General features: G+C 38.6%; 1 protein-coding gene across 3 annotated transcripts in view; it reads right to left on the bottom strand.

Moving 5' to 3' along the window:
- The window catches only part of PARN (poly(A)-specific ribonuclease), a 199287-nt gene that overhangs the window by 103079 nt on the left and 74956 nt on the right, over positions 1-21252 (bottom strand). For all 3 annotated transcript variants that reach the window (XR_004731710.3, XM_009009177.5, XM_035266989.3), the window contains exons 20-21: positions 21110-21196; positions 19403-19477 (exon numbers count right to left, since the gene is read on the bottom strand). Coding sequence is in view for 2 of the 3 variants with exons in the window: in XM_009009177.5 (XP_009007425.1) it covers positions 19403-19477; positions 21110-21196 (162 nt within the window). In the remaining variant the exon portion in view is untranslated. The remainder of the gene's footprint in view (positions 1-19402; positions 19478-21109; positions 21197-21252) is intronic.

Here is a 21252-nt window from a genome sequence, read left to right as displayed (position 1 = left end):
GGAGGGTTGCTTGAGCCCAAGAGCTCAAGGCTGAAATGAGCTATGTTTGTACCACTGTACTCCAGCTTGACCCTGTCAGAGTAAGATCCTGTCTCAAAAAATAAAATTAAGTTAAAATATAAAACTTGCTTTACCCAAGAATAAATAAATACCTCCCATCAACATGGCAGCAAAGTTTACACAAGGGACAAGATTCAAACACTGATTTTTAACAAATCAAAACCTGTGTTTCCACATTCTAGCTCCCTCCCTCCCCCAGAGCTGCTCAACTCCATATGCCCTCTGTTTCAGTCATGCCAAAGGACATGCTGGTCCCACAGTCCACCACAGGTTTCTCAGCCTTCCTCTACTAGGCAACTCCAACTCATTACTGGAGGACAAGCACAGGCATCACCATCACCTCCTCCAAAAGCCTTCCCTGCCGACGCTCTTCTGCATCTTCCTGCCAGTTTGAGTCAGTTCTCTCTTCCCAGCAACTTCCCTTTATCACAACACTCAGTGGACACTGATGCACTGGTTTTCTACACACCTGTCTGCAACACAAGACACTGATTTCTTGAATGCAGAGCTGATTATTTCATCTTTCACATCTACATTCAGTCCCTCAGTCCCTCAACAGTACAAAGACAAATGCTGGCCAGGTATGGTGGCTCATGCCTGTAATCCCAGCACTTTGGGAGGCCAAGGCAGGCAGACTGCTTGTGTCCAGGTGTTTGAGACCAGCCTGGGCAACATGGTGAAACTCCACCTCTCCTAAAAATACAAAAAATTAGGCATGGTGGTGTGCTCCACCTACTCAGGAGACTGAGGTGGGAGGATCATCTGATGCTGGGGTCTGTCCTGCAGACCACAGCTGCACAATGGACGAGTAATATACTCAGACACCAATATTCAGTAAGTGGACCAGGGGACAAGGCAGCTGACCGAAAGAGTTATAGCAGCCCCAGCAGCCCTGACTAGCTAGCCTTGCTGGCATTTATTCAGCACACATTAAATGACAAAGGCTTTGAGTCAACACTACTAGAAGGTAATTAACCTGGTTGCCCTCCCACTGAGAGCCATCCTGCCTGTAAATGTTTTTTGTTTTGTTTTTGTTTTGAGCCCAGAGTCTCTCTGTTGCCCAGGCTGGAGTGCAGTGGCACGATCTCAACTCACTGCAACCTCTGCCTACCAGGTTCAAGTGATTTTCCTGCCTCAGCCTCCCGAGTAGCTGGGATTACAGGCATGTGCCACCATGCCCAGCTAATTTTTATATTTTTAGTAGAGATGGGGTTTCACCATGTTGGTCAGGCTGGTTTTGAACTCCTGACCTTGTGATCCACCTGCCCTGGCCTCCCAAAGTGTTGGGATTACAGGTGTGAGTCATCGTGCCTGTCCTGTGAATGATTAAAGGTTAGTTTTAGGACTACATCAGTAAACAAGTTATTCAGATAAACTTCTCTACATATCTATGTTATTTACTTTTCTGCTATCAACTTAAGGTAAAGGGGATTAGGCTGCCTTCAGCCAAAACTTTTACTGAAGCTATGCAAACACCTCCCAGCCTTCCAAAAAGGTGACTACTTCCTGTAACTTTCTTCATAATATTCCCACTAAAATCTTTCCCATCACCCTGACTGAACTCCGGCAATCTGAGCCAGGTAGGTCAAGGCTGCTGTGAGCCAAGAATGCACCACTGTACTCTACAGTCTGGGCAACAGGGTTACTCCTGTTGCCCCCCAACCCCCCACAAAAAAAGGGCAAATAATGCAAAGAATAACATTGCAAGTTTCAAATGAAAGCCATTGTTTTCAAAATCTTGCAAAATACCTTCTTAATTATTCTTTTGTTACTATAAAGAACACTGGACATAGAAACATATGGCATCTAGAATATACAAGGATAAATCAATAAGAAATAAGAGGCTTACCCTCTATCTTAAAATATAATTACAAAAGTACACACCTAAATGCAACCTTGCTCATACTGCAAAGTGATTCAAACTTATTTGGGGCATTAATAGACAATTATTTAGATTAGTGATATTCTATAATGAACTCATTTCCCCAGTACATAATATGCTATAATAATTTGTTTCTCTTCTCTCTAAATTATCTACATAATATCAAAAAAGGATTTAAAGGGGAAAAAAAAATCTCATTTTCTTTTTTTTTTTTATATATGATAGTGTCTTTCTCTGTTTCTTTGCACAGCAGTAGTAGCTGCTACTCCTTGGCCTCTGATGCAATTTGAAAACAAGTTTCTGTGAAGTTCCCCACATTGCTTCATTTCACATGCAGAAAGGATGAAAAGCATTCCTACTATTAATAGCTGGACTGCATAATATAGAGCTTCATTACTAAATAACTACTTTAAGTCATGTTTACTTTTTATAATCTTACCACCTGAAAGCACTCTTTAACCTAGATGCATTAATGTGGGTAAAACCCTGGTCTGAAGTACTCAGGTCACCACTGCCATCAATTTTAAGTTACTTAACACTCCGGTGGTCTAGCATTTGCCGGTGTTTTTGCTAAACAAAATGAAGTGACAATCACTCTGCTATTAAAATGATGTTTGGGCTTCTTTCCAGGATACACAAATTAAATCTTTTCTAAGAAAAGACAGGTTGTAGAAACACTCAATGGTGTAGATATTAACAATAAACATCACAAATAAAAAATGTTTAATCGATTCTTTTTCAGAATAGCAGATTTAAACCAAAAAGTTGATGAAAAATTCAGAGAAACTAATGCTATAAATTTCATGATTAGAAAAAAAGATGCCATAAAATTATTACAGTCAGCAACAAAAAAGGGCTACAGTAGTTCCCCCTTATCTATGATTTTGTTTTCCAAAGTTTCAGTTTCCTGGAATAGAGTATAAGACATTTTGAGAAAAAGCGAGAGAGCACGTACACATAGCTTTTATTAAGACTATTGTTATAACTGCCTGTTTTATTGTTGGTTATTATTGTTAATCTCTTCCTGTGCCTAATTTATCAATTTAACTTTACCATAGGTACATATGTATAGAAGAGACAAAGTACATATAGGGTTTCATACCATCTGCAGCTTCAGGCATCCACTTGGAGTCTGGGAATGTATCCTTCATGGATGAAGAGGGACTACTGTACTCTGCTAGCCATACTAAGAATTGTAAAAGCAAGATGTTTCCCTTTGCTGTGTTCCTTTACTTATTTGTTTAAAAAAAGCAAGTAACGCTTTTTTAGTCTTATATTTAGAAACTGTATTACACATGTAATACCTATTCACTATGGAAAAATCAGAAAATAGAAGAAAACATAAGAACATGAAATCCATCTATAATTCCATCACCCTAAGAGATTTATTGGTAACATTTTCAGTTATGAAATAATATTATATTCTGGATTAGCCGTTTATATAACAAAGTCCTCCAAAAACATTTCATCACTTATATTTCAAATTTGCTAAGATCAGATTTCATTTTTAAGACTATGAGGTTGTAGAGAATACAAATCATGTATGAGAAAACAATATCAACACATAAAGACTAGCACAGCTAATATTAATCAACCACTTCATTATATCTACTCACAAAAACAAGAAAACATTACAAGCCTCAGAAACAAGGATCAGAGAGGCACGTTTCCTTATACTTAGTTTCTCAGTGGTCTAAGAGCAAACTGGCAGATGAATCCCACTGCTTAGTATTTCCTATTATCACCAGAGTCCTAAAATATTTCCTGACAGTGAATTATGACTGTGGCACTAAATAAGGCACAGTGGTACCCACTTTCTAAAGTGTGCTGTTCAATCTTGATACTGCAGATGTACTATATACTTAAATACTATATACATAATCAAAAGGTAAATCTCAAATATTAATCTGCAATTCTCTTTGTTAATAAAGAGAGGAGTACTAGATAACTTTTTCATCTTCTATATAGTTTTAGATTTTCTAATAGTAAAAATAAATGGCATGTGAAATGCTCATGACATGATGTTAATTTAAAAAGCAGATCTGCTCTTTTTACAAGATGGCACTGAAAGTGAAGAAGGAAGCTCCTGCCTCTCGTAAAGCCAAAGACAAGGTGAAGGCCAAGAAGGCAGTGTTGAAAGGAGTCCACAGCCACAAAAAAAAGAAGACCCGCCTATCACCCACCTTCCAGAGGCCCAAGACAGTATGACTCTGGAGACAGCTCAAATTTCCTTGAAAGAGCGCCCCCAGGAGAAACAAGCTTGACCACTATGTCATCATCAAGTTTCTGCTTACCACTGAGTCTGACACAAAGAAGATAGAGGACAACACACTTGTGTTCATTGTGGATTGGATGTTAAAGCCAACAAGCATCAGATCAAGCAGGCTGTGAAGAAGCTCTAATGACTGATGTGGCCAACACCCTGATTCAGCCTGATGGAGAGAAGAAGGCATATGTTCGACTGGCTCCTGATTACGATGCTCTGGATGTTGCCAACAAAATTAGGATCATCTAAACTGGGTCCAGCTGGCTAATGCTAAATATAGGTATATCTTTTCAGCATAAAAAAAAAAGCAGATCCAAAAAAGGATTTAAGTCTCAGCCCAATTAGTATTAAAAATGTTATGCACAGACTCAAAACTATAAAGCTACTAGAAGAAAACATTAGACAAATGCTAAAGGACATTGGTCCAGGCAAAGATTTTACAGCTAAGACTTCAAAGCACAGGCAATAACAACAAAAAATAGACAAATGGACTATATTAAACTGAAATGCTTCTGCACAGCAAAAGAAACAATCAACAGAATGAAAAATAATCTGATGAATGGGAGAAAATATTGGCAAACTATCCAACAAGGGACTATTATTTAGAATATACAAGAACTCAATTCAATGGCAAAGAACCCAAATTATCCAATTAAAAAGTAGGCAAAGAAATGGAAAAGGCATTTCTCAAAAGAAGATATACAAATGGCCGGGCACGGTGGCTCACGCCTGTAATCCAAGCACTTTGGGAGGCCGAGGCGGGTGGATCACGAGGTCAACAGATCAAGACCATCCTGGTCAACATGGTGAAACTCCATCTCTACTAAAAATACAAAAAGTTAGCTGGGCATGGTGGTGCATGCCTGTAATCCCAGCTACTCGGGAGGCTGAGGCAGGAGAATTGCCTGAACCCAGGAGGCGGAGGTTGCGGCGAGCCGAGATTGCGCCATTGCACTCCAGCCTGGGTAACAAGAGCGAAACGCTGCCTCAAAAAAAAAAAAAAAAGAAGTTATACAAATGATAACAAACATGAACAAATGTTCAACATCACTAATGATCAGGGAAATGTGAATCAAAACCACAATGAGATGCCATCTCAACCCAGTCAGAATGGCTATCATAAAAAAGACAAAACATAACAAATATTGGCAATGATGCAGAGAAATGGAAACTCTTACACACTGTTGGTGGGATGGAAAATTAGTATGGCTACTATGAAAGACAGTGTGGAAGTTCCTCAAAAAATGAGAATTAGAACGACCACACAATTCAGCAATCCAAAGGAAAGTCAAAGGAATACCCTGAACCCCCATGTTTACTGCAGCACTATTCAAAATAGCTTAGATAAGGAACAGACCTAAATGTTCATCAACAGATGAATGTATAAAGAAAATGTAATATATATTATACAATGTAATACTATTCTGCCACAAAAAAGAATGAAATTTTATCATTTATGGCAATATGGATGAGCCCAGAGGACATTATGTTAAGCAAAATACGGCAGGCATAGAAAGGCAAATGCATGTTCTGATTCGTATGTGGGAGCTGAAAAGTTTTGAGCTCAAGGAAGTAGAGAGTGTAACTGTGGGTATTACAGTTGGGGAAAGATAGAGGGAAGGGGAGGATGGAGAGAAGTTGGTTAATGGCTATAAAATTACAGTGAGGTAACAGAAATGTGTTCTGATGTTCTGGCAGCACGGGAGGGTGAGTGTGGTTAATTATATTGCATATTTTCAAAAAGTTAGAAAAGAAGATTTTGAATGTTCACAACACAAAAATATAATACATGTTTGAGATGATGGATATGCTAACGATTTGATCAGTACATATTGTATACATGTATTGAAATGTCACTCTGAATCCCACAAATACGTACATTATCATGTGTCAACTAAAAATAAAGGGGAAATAATAGAAAAAATCTAGACAGAGTAAAGCAACAGATAGGAAATACTAAAATTTTACTTCATTACTAGGTTGTAAGATCATGGCTGAATTGTTTTCTTCTTTATTTTTTCAAATAATTTTTCACTTTTTTTTGAGACAGAGTCTCATTCTATCGCCCAGACTGGAGTGCAGTAGCATGACTTCAGCTCACTACAACCTCTGCCCACCAGGTTCAAGCAATTTTCCTGCCTCAGCCTCCCGAGTAGCTGGGACTATAGACACACACCACCACGCCCATCTAATTTTTGTATTGTTAGTAGAGACAGAGTTTCGCCATGTTGGCCAGGCTAGTCTCAAACTCCTGGCATCAAGTGATCTGCATGCCTCAGTCTCCCAAAGTGCTGGGATTACACGTGTGAGCCACTGCACCCAGCCTTTTTTCACATTTTCACTAAGCTTGATTTACTTCAAATTTTTGAAGGGTGTGAGAGCACAATGAAAGTAATTTTTCACAAGTGACACAGCAATTAAATTAGAGAAATTTACTCAATAATCTGATAGAACATCATAAAGTAAACATTCTTAGGTCCAGCTAACATAGGCCCTAAAACAGAAGTCCCCAATCTGTACTGGTCTATGTTCCCTGGCATGTTAGGAACCTGGCTGCACAGCAGGAGATGAGCAGCAGGTGAGCTAGTGAAGCTTCATCTGTTCTTACAGCCACTCCCCATCACTCACATTACCACCTGAGCTCCTGTCAGACTGGTGGCAGCATTAGATTCCCATATGAGTGTAAGCCCTATTGTAAACTGCACATGTGAGGAATCTAGGTTGTACAATCACAGAATCTAATACCTGATGATCTGTCACTGTTTCCCATCACCCTGAGATGGGACTGTCTCAGAAAACAAGACTGTTGGAAAACAAGGTCAGGGCTCCCACTGATTCTACATTATGGTGAGTTATATAATTATTTCATTATATATTACAATGTAATAATAACCAAAATAAAGCACACAATAAAGGTAACGTGCTTGAATCATCCCAAAACCATTCGTCACCTCCATTACCCCCAGCTCTGTGGAAAAATTGTCTTTCACAAAACCAGTCCCTGGTGCCAAGGACCACTGCCCTAAAACACAAAAAGGAAGTGCTAATAATATAGATAAGAAACAATGTAACAGAACATGAAACTTCAGTCTCCAGAACACAAGTTCTGCCTTTCTCCTGGCTGCATTCTAACTGCCACAGGACACAACAGCAGCTTCAATGCTGTCATTATATCAAGGGCTTGGGAATCCTTTTCTGGCAGTCAGGAAGCTTTTTGCTCTATTCTCATACCAGCTAATGCCTTAAAGAATGCTAATTAAGGAGAGTCCAAGTCATTGCCAAACTCTTAAATCTGTAAAATTTCATAGCAGAGATACATAAGACAGCTAATTCTCCAAATTGAACACATCAGGGGAAATCAGAAAACAAGAAGATTCTCAGTCAGTATTATTAAACATTTCCATGGTGCTTTTGGTGACTTAGGTGATTTAGAGAAAGACAAATCAGTTGCTCTTACAAGTTGTCAAGTCAGAAAATATCGATATAAAACATTCATTCACATGTTTTACTAATAATGATTTTCCTATAGCAAACGGAAGTACTTCATAAGCCATTGTTGTAAAATCTTGCTTGTATATAAAAAAATTCTGTCAGCCCTTTATAACAGTGGGTGCCACATCTGTGGATTTAACCAACACAGATGGAAAATATTTAAGGAAAAAACTACATCTGTACTGACACATAGACTTTTTTCTTGTCATTATTTCCTATACAATATAACAACTACTTACATAGCATTTGCATTGTATTAGGCATGTAAGTAATCTAGTGATGTTTTTAAGTATACAGGAGGGTATGTACAGGATACATGCAAATATTAGAGCATTTTCTATCAGGCCTTGAGCATGCCCAGATTTTGAAGTCTACAGGGAGTACTGGAATCAATCCCCCATGGATACCAAGGGACAACTGAACATGCTTTCCAGGATCCTGTGCTTACAGCCTAAAAATCATATATCCACCTCCAAAATAAGCTTATTTAACAGAAATCTTATTTTTAAAAGTCATGCAATAGTTTGACTCATTTATCTACGGCCACATTTAGAATTCAAGATCACTATTGAAAAACAATTCTATGCAGAGTTTAAGATTAGGAAAATTAACATGCATGGGAAAAATATTCACTTTTTGGTTGTTTCTTGAATATTTTGTGCATTTCTTCTTTGAAGAATAAATAAATCAGTAACATACTAGCCAACTACAAAAGGCACCAAAAGTAGAAGCTAAGATACTACTATCACTGGATGGTCTATCAATATATAATGTATCAATACATTGTATTTCAGATACAATACATATATGTATCTGAAAAGAAATGAGTCACTTTTAAAGGCATGCTTTTGGATGCATTTACATTATATTTTCTGAAAATGTTATTAAATAAATGGAAGGAGGTAGTTAAGCATGGTTTGTGAAATGGAAGTCTAGATCACAAAACAAGTGCCAGCCAGGCACAGTGGCTCACACCGGTAATTCCAACATTGTAGGAGGCTGAGGCTGGGTAGGTCGCTGGAGGTTGAGGCAGACAGATGGCTTCAGCCCAGGAACTGAAGACCAGCCTGGGCAACATGGCAAAACCTCATTTCTAAATAAAATTTAAAAATTAGCTGGGTGTGGTATTGCCAGCTGCTCAGGAGGCTGAGGCAAGAGGACTGCTTGAGCCCAGGAGGTCAAGGCTTCATTCAGTAAACTGTGAACACGCCACTGCACTCTAGCCTGGGTGACAGAGCAAGACTCGGCCTCAAACAAACAAACAAAAAAAATAGGTGCTGTAAGAGTAACAATTCAAAAGCCCAGATTTCAGCCAAACACAGTGGCTCATACCTGTAATCCTAGTACTTTGGGAGGCTGACGCAGGTGAATTGCTTGATCTCATGGTTTGAGACTAGTCTGGGCATTAGGGCAAAACGTCATCTTAAAAAAAAAAAAAAGCACAGGTTTCTAATGTTACATGCAGGGTTTGTCCTAAAATTAAATAATTTTTTTTAAAATCAAAGATAAGGAAGTCCTTAGGGAAGAAGCTTGGGGGCAAATAAGGGCAACAGAGTGAGGAAGGAATTCTGGAAGACAGGAAGCCAGAGAAGAAGAACCTCATATTGGTGTACAGACCCAGCCCAAGTCTCTGGTTGACCCCAAACCATGCACATGGAAAACTGAGAGCAATCTAAGCTAAGATCTCAGCCACAACCCACCGCAGCCATGAAAAAGTGTGCAGTTTGAGTCTAACGAAGTTAATTACCTGCCAAAATTATTTTTCCTTTTTTACAATTTTTATTTATTTATTTTTTGAGATGGAGTCTCACTGTCACCCAGGCTGGAGTGCAGTGGCACGATCTCGGCTCACTGTAACCTCCACCTCCTGAGTTCAAGTGATTCTCCTGCATCAGCCTCCAAGTAGCTGGGATTACAGGTACATGCCACCATGCCCAGCTAATTTTTGCATTTTTTAGTAGACATGGAATTCCACCATGTTGGCCGGCCTAGTCTAGAACTCCTGACCTCAAGTATCCACCCACATCGGCATCCCAAAGTGCTGGGATTACAGGTGTGAGCCACCACACCAGGCCAATTACCTGCTGAAATTAAAATAAAAATATCAACACTCTTCTGAGGAATGTAACTAAATCCAAAATCTCCACACAAGAACACTCACAATGTCCAGGAAACCATCCCATATCATTCAACATACAAAGAACCGGGAAAACATGACTCATTCTTAAGGGAAACCATCCCAACAATAATTGTCAACAACACTCAGATAACGCAGATGTTGAAATTATTAGACAATGACTTTTTTTTGAGACAGGGTCTTCCTCTGTCACCCAGGCTGGAGTGCAGTAGCATGGTCTTGGTTCAATGCAACCTTGAACTCCCGAGCTCGGGAGATCCTCTCCCTCAGCCTCCTAAGTAGCTGGGACTACAGGAACATGCTACCACCATGCCTGACTAATTTTGTTTATTTTTAGTAGAGACAGGGTCTCACTATGTTGCCCAGACTGTTTTTGAACTCCTGAGCTCAAGCAATCTTCCCTCCTTGGCCTTTAAAAGTACTAGGATTATAGGCATTAGCCAAGACACCTGGGCTTTTTTTATTCTTTTCTTTTTTTAACTTTTTTAAGAGACAGGGTCTCGCTCTATCTCTCAGGCTGGAGTGGAGTGGTACAATTATAGCTCATTACAGCCTAGAGCTGGGCTCAAGTGATTCTCCCACCATGGCCTCCCTAGTTGCTGGGAATAAAGGTGTGCATCACCACCACCAGTAGACAAGGACTTTCGACAACCTATTGTAACTATGTTTAATGACGTAAAGAAACATAGACTAATACACAAACTCAAAATATTTAAAAAATTTAAAAAAAGAAAAGAAAACTGAAATGTAGGCTCCAAATGAAATAAAAGATAGAAACTCTCTACCGAGAAACAGAAAACATAAACTGAATGAAAATAAAATATACAATATATGCAATAAAAAATTCAGTGGATGGGCTTGATAGTAGAAATAACGATGTCAGAGGAAAGAGTCAGTGAGCCTGTGGACAGATAGATATTATATAAAGAAGACAAAGAAATGAACACAGAAAAAAGGAACAGAGCATTAGGAAATACCAAAACATCGAAAGATCTTCTACATGTGGGTAACTGGAGTTTCAGAGGAGAAGCAAGAGAATATGCCTAAAAACTTCCAGTGAAAACTGTAAATTTATAGAATCAAAAAGTTCAGCCAACCCCAACAGGATGACTACAAAGAAAGCTATGCCTATGTACATCATATTCAAACTGTTAAAACCAATAATAAATAGAAAATCTTGAAAATAACTAGAGAAAATTAACACATTACATACAGGACAACAATTCAAATGACAGATATCTCAAGCCATGGAGGCCAGAAGACAGTAGAACTACAGCTTCAAAACGCTGAAAGAAAACCCCAGAATTCTATATGCAGTGAAAATATCCTACAGGAATAAAGGCAAAATAAAGACATTTTCAGATAAAGAAAAAATCAGAGAATCAGTCGCCAATGAAACCATGAATACAAGAAACACTGAAGGCACTTCACAAGGCTAAAGGAAAAGAATACCAAAAAACAAATCTGGATCTTCAGGAATGAATGAGGAATGCTGAAAATGGTAAATATCTGAGTAAATAATTTTTTCTCCTTATTTCTTAAAATACATAGAGTGTTTAAAGTAAAACACTACTTTGTGGGCTTTATAATGAATGCAAATATAATACATATGCCCAATTAAAGGCTAAAACACTTCAAGGAATGGGTATAAATGAACCAATATGGTTTAAGTTCTCTACATTCTATGTGAAATGGTACAATATGAACTCTGAGAAGACTGTGAAAAGTTACGGATACCGAAATTTGTAAAGCAACCACCAAAGAGAATGCAAAAAGATAAAATAAAAAAGCCAATAGAGAAATTAAAATGGAATTCTTCTATAAATTTCAAATAATTCAAAAGAAGGCAGAAAAAAAAGGAGGCAAACAAAAGAACAAAACACAGAGGAAACAAACAAAAAGCAAATTTTAAAATGACAGACCTAACCATATCAATACGACATTAAGTAGGACTAAATACTCCAATTTAGTCAGAGTTATCAGAACAGATAACTTTCAGTCAGAGTTATCAGAACAGATAAAAAAGCAAAACTGGCAAGGCAAGGTGGCTCATGTCTGTAATCCCAGCACTTTGGGAGGCCTAGGCAGGTGGATCACTGGATGTTGGGAGTTCAAGACTAGCCTGACCAACATGGAGAAACCCTGTTTCTACCAAAAATACAAAAGTTAGCCGGGCATGGTGGTGCAAACCTGTATTCCCAACTACTCAGGAGGCTGAGGCAGGAGGAAAGCTTGAACCTGGGAGGTGGAGCTTGCAGTGAGCAAAAACTATACCACTGCACTCCAGCCTAGGCAACAAGAGCAGAATTCCATCTTAAAAACAAACAAACAAACAAAAAAACCTAGCTATACCCTGTCTACAAGAGACTCACTCTGTATATATACAGATAGGTCTAGAATAAATAGAAGGAAAATACCAGGTTGGTTGGGTGTGGTGGGTCATACCTGTAATCTCAGCACTTTGGGAGGCCAACGCAAGTGGGTCACTTGAGATAAGGAGACAGAGAACAGCCTGGGCAACATGGCAAAACCCTGTCTCTACTAAAAACACAAAAATTAGCTGGGCATGGTGGCACATGCCTGTAATCTTAACTGCTCTGGAGGCTGAGGCAGGAGAACTGCTTGAACCTGGGAGGTGGAGGCTGCAGTGAGCTGAGATCATGACACTGCACTCCAGCCTGGGCAAAAGAATGAGACTCTATCAAAAATAAAAGAATATACCATGCAAATATAAAACATAAGGAGGATGAAGTGATTATAATATCAGATAAGGTAGACTTAAAAATAATAGTATTACAAAAGAGGGACATTTTATAAAGAGGTCAATTTATTAGAAACATTAAACAATCATAAATATGTATGATCCTAATAAGACAGCCCCAATGAAAATTGGCAAGATTAAAAGGGTAAATAGACAATTCTACAATCATAGGTGATTTTAACAATCCTTCACAAAAGCTGATATAACAACTAAATTTAAAAAAATCAGTAAAGATATAGAATAAGACTGGGCACAGTGGTTCATGCCTGTAATCCCACTACTTTGGGAGGCTCAGGTGGGAGGACTGCTTGAGCTGAAGAGTTCAAGACCAGCCTGGGCAACATGGTGAGACTCCATCTCCACAAAAAAATACAAATATTAGCCAGGCATCCTAGCATGTGCCTGTAGTCCCAGCTACTCAGGAAGCTGAGGTGGGAAGATGGCTTGAGCCCAGGAGTTAAAGGTTGCAGTGAGCCGAGATCATACCATTGCACTCTGGCCTGGGTTATGGAGCCAGACTCTGTTTCAAACAAACAACAAAAAAATGAACAGAAACATCAAAAAAAGACATAGGCTATATGAATAATACTAACTGATATCGATGTTCTTTTTAAGTACACATTGTATATATTCAGCAAGATAGACCTTGTGCTAGGTTATAAAAGAAATTCCGGTAAATTTAAGAGGACGGAAATAATCTTTAGTCACAACAGAATGAAATGATAAATTAGTAATAAGAAATCTAAGAAAATCCTAAGCATTTGGAAATGAAACAACACATTTCTAAATGATCCAGAATCAAAGAAGAAATCACAAAATGTTTCCAAGTTAATGATATTGAAAATACATTAACAGTTAACATATAACTAAAGCAGTACTTAAGAGGATAATTTATAGCTTTAAATGCTTCTATTAGAAAAGGAAAATGGTTCAAGTCAGTGACTTGCAGAGAGTCTTAGCTACGTATACCTTTCGAGCTGAGCACAAAGCCTGTGTGCCCACAGGGGACAGAAGGTTGACAAAAGTAAACACTGGGGCAGACTTGTAAGCTGCTTGAACGTTGAGTCTGTTCTTAACTTAGCTGGCAAAGGGCTAAAGCTTTACTGGCTCAAAGTGTTTCAGCATGACCTCTGATCAATCACTGGGTATCAGTAAGATATTAATACGTGGACCTACGAACAACCTTGAGGAAGCCAAGCTTAAAATCTTTAAGAAGAATTTTAGAAAAAAGAGTAAAAGAAAAACCAGTAACATACGGTTCCAGCTCAAGAAACTGGAAAAAGAGGAGCAAAGTATACCCAAGCAAGTAAAAGGAAAAAACCAGAAACCAACAAAATAGACAACAGCAAACAATACAAAAGCTGGTTCTTGGGAGAGAGCAACAAAATTGTTAACAGCTGGCTGGAATGAACAAAAGAAAAATGAGACATAAATGAGTAATATCACAAATAAAAAGCAGTTATCACTACAAACATCAAAAGGATAATAAAAAGTACAGGTAAAGTTCAAAGTTATAAGCAGCCTTTTAGCAAATTCAGGGCTCAATAATCACCTCAAAAGAGTTGTCTCCACAATTCTAATATTCATCTATTCAGCATAATCAAAAGCTGTGCTTTAAAAATATAATTTAACATAAGCACTCAATAATTTAGACTGAAGCAAAGCCAAGTATCCTCCCTCATCCCAACAATCATCCTGAAAAAGCTTCTAAGGTAGGATATCAGGAATTCACAGAACTATCTGAATTTGGGCTTTTATTTATAATTATTGGGTAACTTCTTATGACCCAAAATGCTGAGTTCCTGCCTCTTCTAAGGTGCCTTTATAAATTTCTGCTTGTAAAAAGTTTCTTACGGTATTTACAGTGTGTGTTCCAATCTCCAGCTTTCAAAATATGTGAAAAAGCTATTTTTCTAAAGCCATTCCTATAAAAATCATATTCAGAGAGACAGTGTCCCATAATGCATTTAAAGACACTCAAAACAATGTGTAAATATTGAGAGTATGGCTAGAAAATTCTACAACATTTGAAATATTGTGGAGTTCTTCCCCCAATTTAATAAAACTACATTAGAAATATAAAAATCCAAAATATAAATAAGCTATTCAGATTTGACCATTTAAGATCATTTCCTGCTTGACTATTTTGAGAAAAATTCTCAAATGGTGAAGGTAAGTGGTCTTTTTCATAGCATCAAGTCCCACACTGGCCATGTACTGCTTCACCTGAAGAGCCAAAGCCAGCAGGGACCCACTTTCCAGCAGCAGCAAACGAAAAGCAACAGAAACCCAATGGTACTCAGTAGAAGGGTTTTAGTAATTAGTATAAAAAGGTTTCCTATAAAAGAGAACTTTCATATTCAAAATGTCTAAAATGTGACGTGCAGTGGCTCACCCCTGTAATCTCAGCACTTTGGGAGCCCAAGGCGAGAGGATGGCTTGAGGCCATGAATTCAAGACCGGCTGAGTAACATGGTGAGGCCCTATGTCTACAAAAAAATTTTGAAAACATTAGCAGAGTGTGCTGGGTACCTACCTATATAGTCCAGGCTACTCAAGGGATTAAGGCAAGAGGATTGCTTGAGCCCAGGAGGCTGCAGTGAGTTATAATCATGCCACCACACTCCAGCTTGGGCAACAGAGTGAAACCCAGTCTCCAAAAAAAGTCAAAAATGGCTTTAAAAATCTTAATTAGGATAATACACAACAAAAAAAAACAGGTGTCAGTTAAAAAGTAACTCCTTAAATGTAAATCAAAAATAGTTTGTAACAGAGCCAAAAAAAGCATTATCAGCTGCTATATAAATAGGCATTTAATGATTTTTTCAATGTTACATTATCGATCTAAGAGACCTCTGTTTCCGCTGAAATGAATAAGTAATTTAAGATAACATTAATAGGATTTGCAGCACATCAGAAACCCTGGGTCCTTCTTATCATTAGAATCACCATTATAAAAAATAAATTTCACATTGTCTTTTAGTGAAACATCTGCATAATTTTAAAAATCACAGCAAAAGACCAGAGACTCATTACATCCATCACATGCAAAAAGTCACAATACCATGAATATCATTTATGCAATTTAATATTCAACATTTACTTACTAATGACAGATACCACCACTTTATGCACTGACAACACAATGGTGACTAAGACGTGGTTCCTACTCTCAAAGAGTTTACAGTCTATCTGTGAAAACAATACAATAAGGTACACAAGATGCTATGGAAGCACAGAGAATGAGGCCCAATACCCTACAAAGAGAGCCAGAGAAAACATCAAACATGCCAAGGGCAGTGGCTCACACCTATAATCCCAGCAGTTTGGGAGGCTGAGATGAGCGGATCACTTTGAGGCCAGGAGTTTGAGACCAGCCTGGCCAACATGGCAAAACCCTGTCTCTATAAAAAATATAAAAATTAGCCAGGTATGGTGGTGCATGCTTGTAATGCCAGCTATTTGGGAGGCTAAGGCATGAGTATCACTTGAACCCAGGAGGCGGAGGCTGCAGTGAGTTGACGTTGTGCCAGTGCACTCTAGCTGCATCAAAAGAAGAGACCCGGTCTCAAAAAAGGAGGAGAGGGGACAGGAGGGGAGGGAGGGGGAAGAAAACAACAGAGAGACTCACGTTGAAGCTGAGATAAGGCAGGAAGGAGGGCAGAGCCAGGTTCATGAGGGAGGTGATGATTGCGGCTTCTTCCGGCCAAGGAAAGGTTGTCAGAGGCACAGCATGCTCAAATGGCTAAGTATTTTGTTAAGAGTTGTCTTTTGCATAAGGAAAGAGACTATAGGGGAAAATTAAACTTTACTAGCAAAACTGCATTTATCAAGACAACAGTGATGTACTTAATCTAGGAGGAAAAAGGGTAGAAGATCACAATTTCATCTTGGCCAATTCCCCATATTCCCTATCCTAACACATTTATTTCCTCATGCTACAGTGTGTGTTAGGCATGACACAGGACTCGGAGGCTAACAAGAGGGCCCCAACATTGCCCTCCGGAAACTAAGGCAATAAGCAATCAGACAATAGAGTGTTTAGGTGGCTACACATGATTCTGAAATGTAGCTCCTTGATTAGTTACCATGGAATAAAATACTTAGCTTAAAAGCTACTATTTGGGCTGGGTGTGGTGGCTCATCTGAGATCAGGAGCTTGAGACCAGCCTGGCCAACATGGTAAAACGCTGTCTCTACAAACAGTAAAAAATCAGCCAGGTGTGGTGGCACATGCCTGTAGTCCCAGCTACTCAGGAAGCTGAGGGAAGAGAATTGCTTGAACCCAGGAGGCGGAGGTTGCAGTGAGCTGAGATTGCACTGCTGCACTCCAGCCTGAGTGACAGAGTGAGACCCTATCCCTGCTCCCCACAAAATCTACTGCTTGAAGAATCATCCAGTAGTAAGGAAGAGAACAATTATCTGACATCAGATATGGTGGTCTAACAGGAATTTTAAAAGAAACTGACATCTCATACACATAAACAAGGAATCATGCTTGTATTTTCAAATACATGCTACTAACTTGAAGATTTCAAAGCATTCTTACACACTGCTCATGGCAAGAGAGGCCAAGCAGCTATTTTAACAATTACCTACCACTGGTCAAGCACTGACTGTGGAGTATAGGCTCTTTGCTGGAAACTTAATATCCATGATCTCATTTCATCCTCACAAGAATCATGCAAAGTAACTATTATAATTTCCACAGAACCCGTGGTTTGAAGGGTTTACATAACCTGCCCAAAGACATGTGGCTGACAAGTGGTGGAGCCAAAGTTAGTCTCTGTGTCAGTCTGTGAAACTCCTTTTATCCTGCTGCACACCTTCAATGTCACTGAATGTGGAGGGCAAAGCAACTGAAGAGTGTACACTTAGCAGAGGAGGCTGGATTAGACCGCAGGTCAGAGCTTCCAACTCAGTCGTCTTGCAGCCACGCTGAAGCCTCACTATAATTGTCACCTCAAGTTCCCCACCCCCACTTGAAGTTATCTTGCACTTTCTAATAATTCAATCCCTCTGGATTCTCTCTAAACCATCTGAGGATGGTGGGGAAATGGATCACAGAAAAAATTTCTATGCAAAAATTAAAATATTTAACAAGTAACATCAATCGCACCCTGCATCCACAGCTATCCCTGGTGTCTGATGCTCCTGAAGTACATTCCGCATTAATCTGCTGTTAAAGAACCACAGTAAAAGCTCAAAGCTATGTCAAGGTTCATTTACTTAATCTCATGGAATCCTCACAATAAGGCTAAAGTCCAAACTATTATGCTCAGTTTACAGAGGAAAAAGAAGTTAATCAAAGTTAAATAAGGCACCCAAGGTCACACAACTATAAGTGGTGTTGCAGCATGATTCCAAAAACCTAAGCTTTTCCCCTCCACACCACGACCTGGATCCCTGTGACAGTCAAATAATAAACAAAAATACCAAAACACTGTTATCTGAATTTGCATATTTGTACTAGTTTTCATATATAATTACTCAACAGTTCTACTATCAGAATTATATAGTTTTACTATGTAGCACTTTGTTAAAGTAAAAAAAAAGTTAAACATACCACTTAAAATTATCACATCTTTTACATTATCGAAGCAGCATCGTACTTGAAATTTATTTGAATATGTAGCTTAATTTTCATCATTTCATACATTTTCATCAATATTTTATTCAAAACCTTTTTATCTTAAGAAAACAGAACATTTAATGATGGTTAATATCAAAATTATTTAGGATCCAATAAGAGATGGGGTGCTCCATCTTTTCAGAACCCTATTTATTTTATTTTATTTATTTATTTTTGAGAGAGGGTCTCACTCTGTTGCTCAGGCTGCACTGCAGTGGTGCAATGTAGGCTCACTGCAACCTCCGCCTCCCAGGTTCCAGCAATTCTGCCTCAGCCTCATCAGTAGCTGGGATTACAGGTGCATGCCACCATGCCCAGCTAACTTTTATATATTTAGTAGAGATGGGGGTTTCACCTTATTGGCCAGGCTGGTCTCAAACTCCCAACCTCAGATGATCTGCCCACGTTGAGCCACCATGCCTGGCCTAGAACAGTACTTTAAAAGCAAATAAAATATTAACTTTGTTTGTAAAACAAAGCCGAGCATAGTGGCTCATGCCTGTAATCCCAGCACTTTGAAAGGCTGAAGCGGGTGGATCACCTGAGGTCAGGAGTTTGAGACCAACCTGGTCAACATTGTGAAAACCCATCCCTACTAAAAATACCAAAATCAGTAGAGTGTCATGGCGCGTGCCTGCTATCCCAGCTACTTGGGAGGCTGAGGCAGGAGAAGCACTTCAACCCAAGAGGCAGAGGTTGCAGTGAGCTGAGATTGTGCCATCCAGCCTGGGCAACAGAGCAAGACTTGGTCTCAAACAACAGCGACAACAAATATCTGATACAAGTTTAATGGGGTGAATAAATCTCACAGATGTATAAACAAATGGGGAAAGTACAGAGATGAACAGGTATTAATTTACTACAGTTAATTCTCATTTTCAAAGTAAATCTGCAAATCACTTTAGAAAAGGTGCAATGAGAAAGGAACAGAATGTAGGTAAGTGAAAAAATACACTATGTAGCATACCTAATGAATAAAAAGATTTGTCTTATTTTCTCATCTGTGCATGATACTTGCTAATTATTTCATTTATTTCAGAGACAATCTCAAAAACAAACCAGGCAGCAATGCATGTAAGCTGACTGAGTTCACAGCTTTTAAATTAAGGAGGCAGCAGGTGGGCAACCTCTCACTGCATTTAATACACAAAACAGAAATCCAAAACACTTACCAATTTGTACCTGCTCAGGCTGGCTAAGGGAAACAAATGCTGATGTGTCATCAATCCAGGATATCTGAATGTTACCTGCAATCGCAAATTTAAAGTGAACATTTGACTATGTGGAGAGCTATCTGATTTAATGTGTGTATCTTACACATTTCAGTATAGTCTACCTTAAAAAGAGAGAAGGTGCTTGCTTAAAACATGATCAAAATCTTAGCACACAGAGAGTTAGCCTGTTTAAAGGCTACCACAGCAGTTATTTAGGTTAAAACTTCAAGAAAGGAGACAGATCAGAGGGAAAAGCAGCTATTGGAAATTTAACACGATAGCCCTAGGACTTGTCATCATTCAGTGCAATAACAGGATTGGAGACTTATTTTCCTATCAAGACCACTAACAAAAATCAGAGACCACTAATAAAGATCACAGGTTCAAAAACACAACTATTTCTTTATTATTATTATTATTACTTTTTGAGACAGAGTCTCACTCTGTCACCCAGGCTGGAGTAGAGTGGGTTGATCTCAGCTCACTATAACCTCTGCCTCCTGGGTTCAAGTGATCTTCCCACTCAAGTGTCCCAAGTAGCTGGGACTATAGGTGCACACCACCATGCTTACACATAATCTTACTGAAAGTAGTGTTAATACTTAATTTTGTATGTCTTAATGTTCGTTCTGACTTACTTTAAATATTTCCATTTATATTTGCATTCAGAAATGGGGTACCGTATTATCAAGTGCAGGAGGCACTACTGTGAGTCTACTATCCTAAAGTATCAATTTAAAATAAACATAAGAAAAAAACTGGTCAGGCTCAGTAGCTCATGCCTGTGATCCCAGCACTTTGGGAGTATAAGGCGGGAGGATCACTTGAGCACATCCCTATTAAAAAAAAAAAAGAAAAGAGAGGAAAATAAAGAAAAATTAGAAATGGTCTTAGTTATACAGGAAGCCTACTTTGTATCTGCTTTTCAGTCGAAATGTTAAAATAAAAGCACTTCAACTTCTTTTAATAAACTCTTCAAATATTTTTTAAACATACTAAAAGATACATAAACAGTTACTAAACTTTCCTACTACTGAACATTTAGGTTTGGTGGCCTTTGCTTTATCCAAGAATTTCCAAAGAGACTAACTTAAATACTTCGTTTGTTAAAATAAAAGGCATTGCTGTGGGTTTAGAATCACAATGGCCTTCATAAACACTAATCAAGAGACTGCTCAAACAAATCTAATCACATGACTGGGTAAAAAAGGAAAGACAAGGACTGTCCTACCTTACACATATATCACAAATCCTGATCTACTCAAACATCTGTCTGTTACTTAGATTATTCAATCTAAAGCAGAAACTGTCTCCCTTCCATTATGAAACATACAAGCCCTCTGAGTTTGGTCTTAAAAATGATGTATCCTCACCCAAAGCTTATTTTCCCTGGTCAGTAGTAAGGACGGTCATCATCATGGTGTTTTGCTTTCCATGAATTAATATTCATGGAAATACCTCAGTATTGTGAGATGCTATTAAAAATTTATCAGATCATATTAGCACAAAGGTAAGAGTATCATAAACCAGAAAATTCAAAGGTGACATTAAAATCTTGAATATTAACATTCTTTTATGCCCAGGCCAAAACTGTCTTTCTATTTCTGACCACCTATACAAAATGAACAGCAAAACCCTAAAAAGTACATCTGAACTGGGACTTACCAAAGGCACTGAAAAGCTGGTAAAGGTCGCTGGTTTTCCATTCTTTGGGGAATGTCACATGGAGAACATGATCACGTTTAGGCTGCACTACAAGACAAATTTATGATGCAATGCTGATGGGTGAAAAGTAATCAAGTAAACCA

This window comes from Callithrix jacchus, chromosome 12 (genome assembly GCF_049354715.1).
Source record: "Callithrix jacchus isolate 240 chromosome 12, calJac240_pri, whole genome shotgun sequence".
Lineage (NCBI taxonomy): Eukaryota > Metazoa > Chordata > Mammalia > Primates > Cebidae > Callithrix > Callithrix jacchus.
Note: the sequence above shows the minus strand (reverse complement) of the source record. Positions and strands in the feature narration are given on the sequence as shown.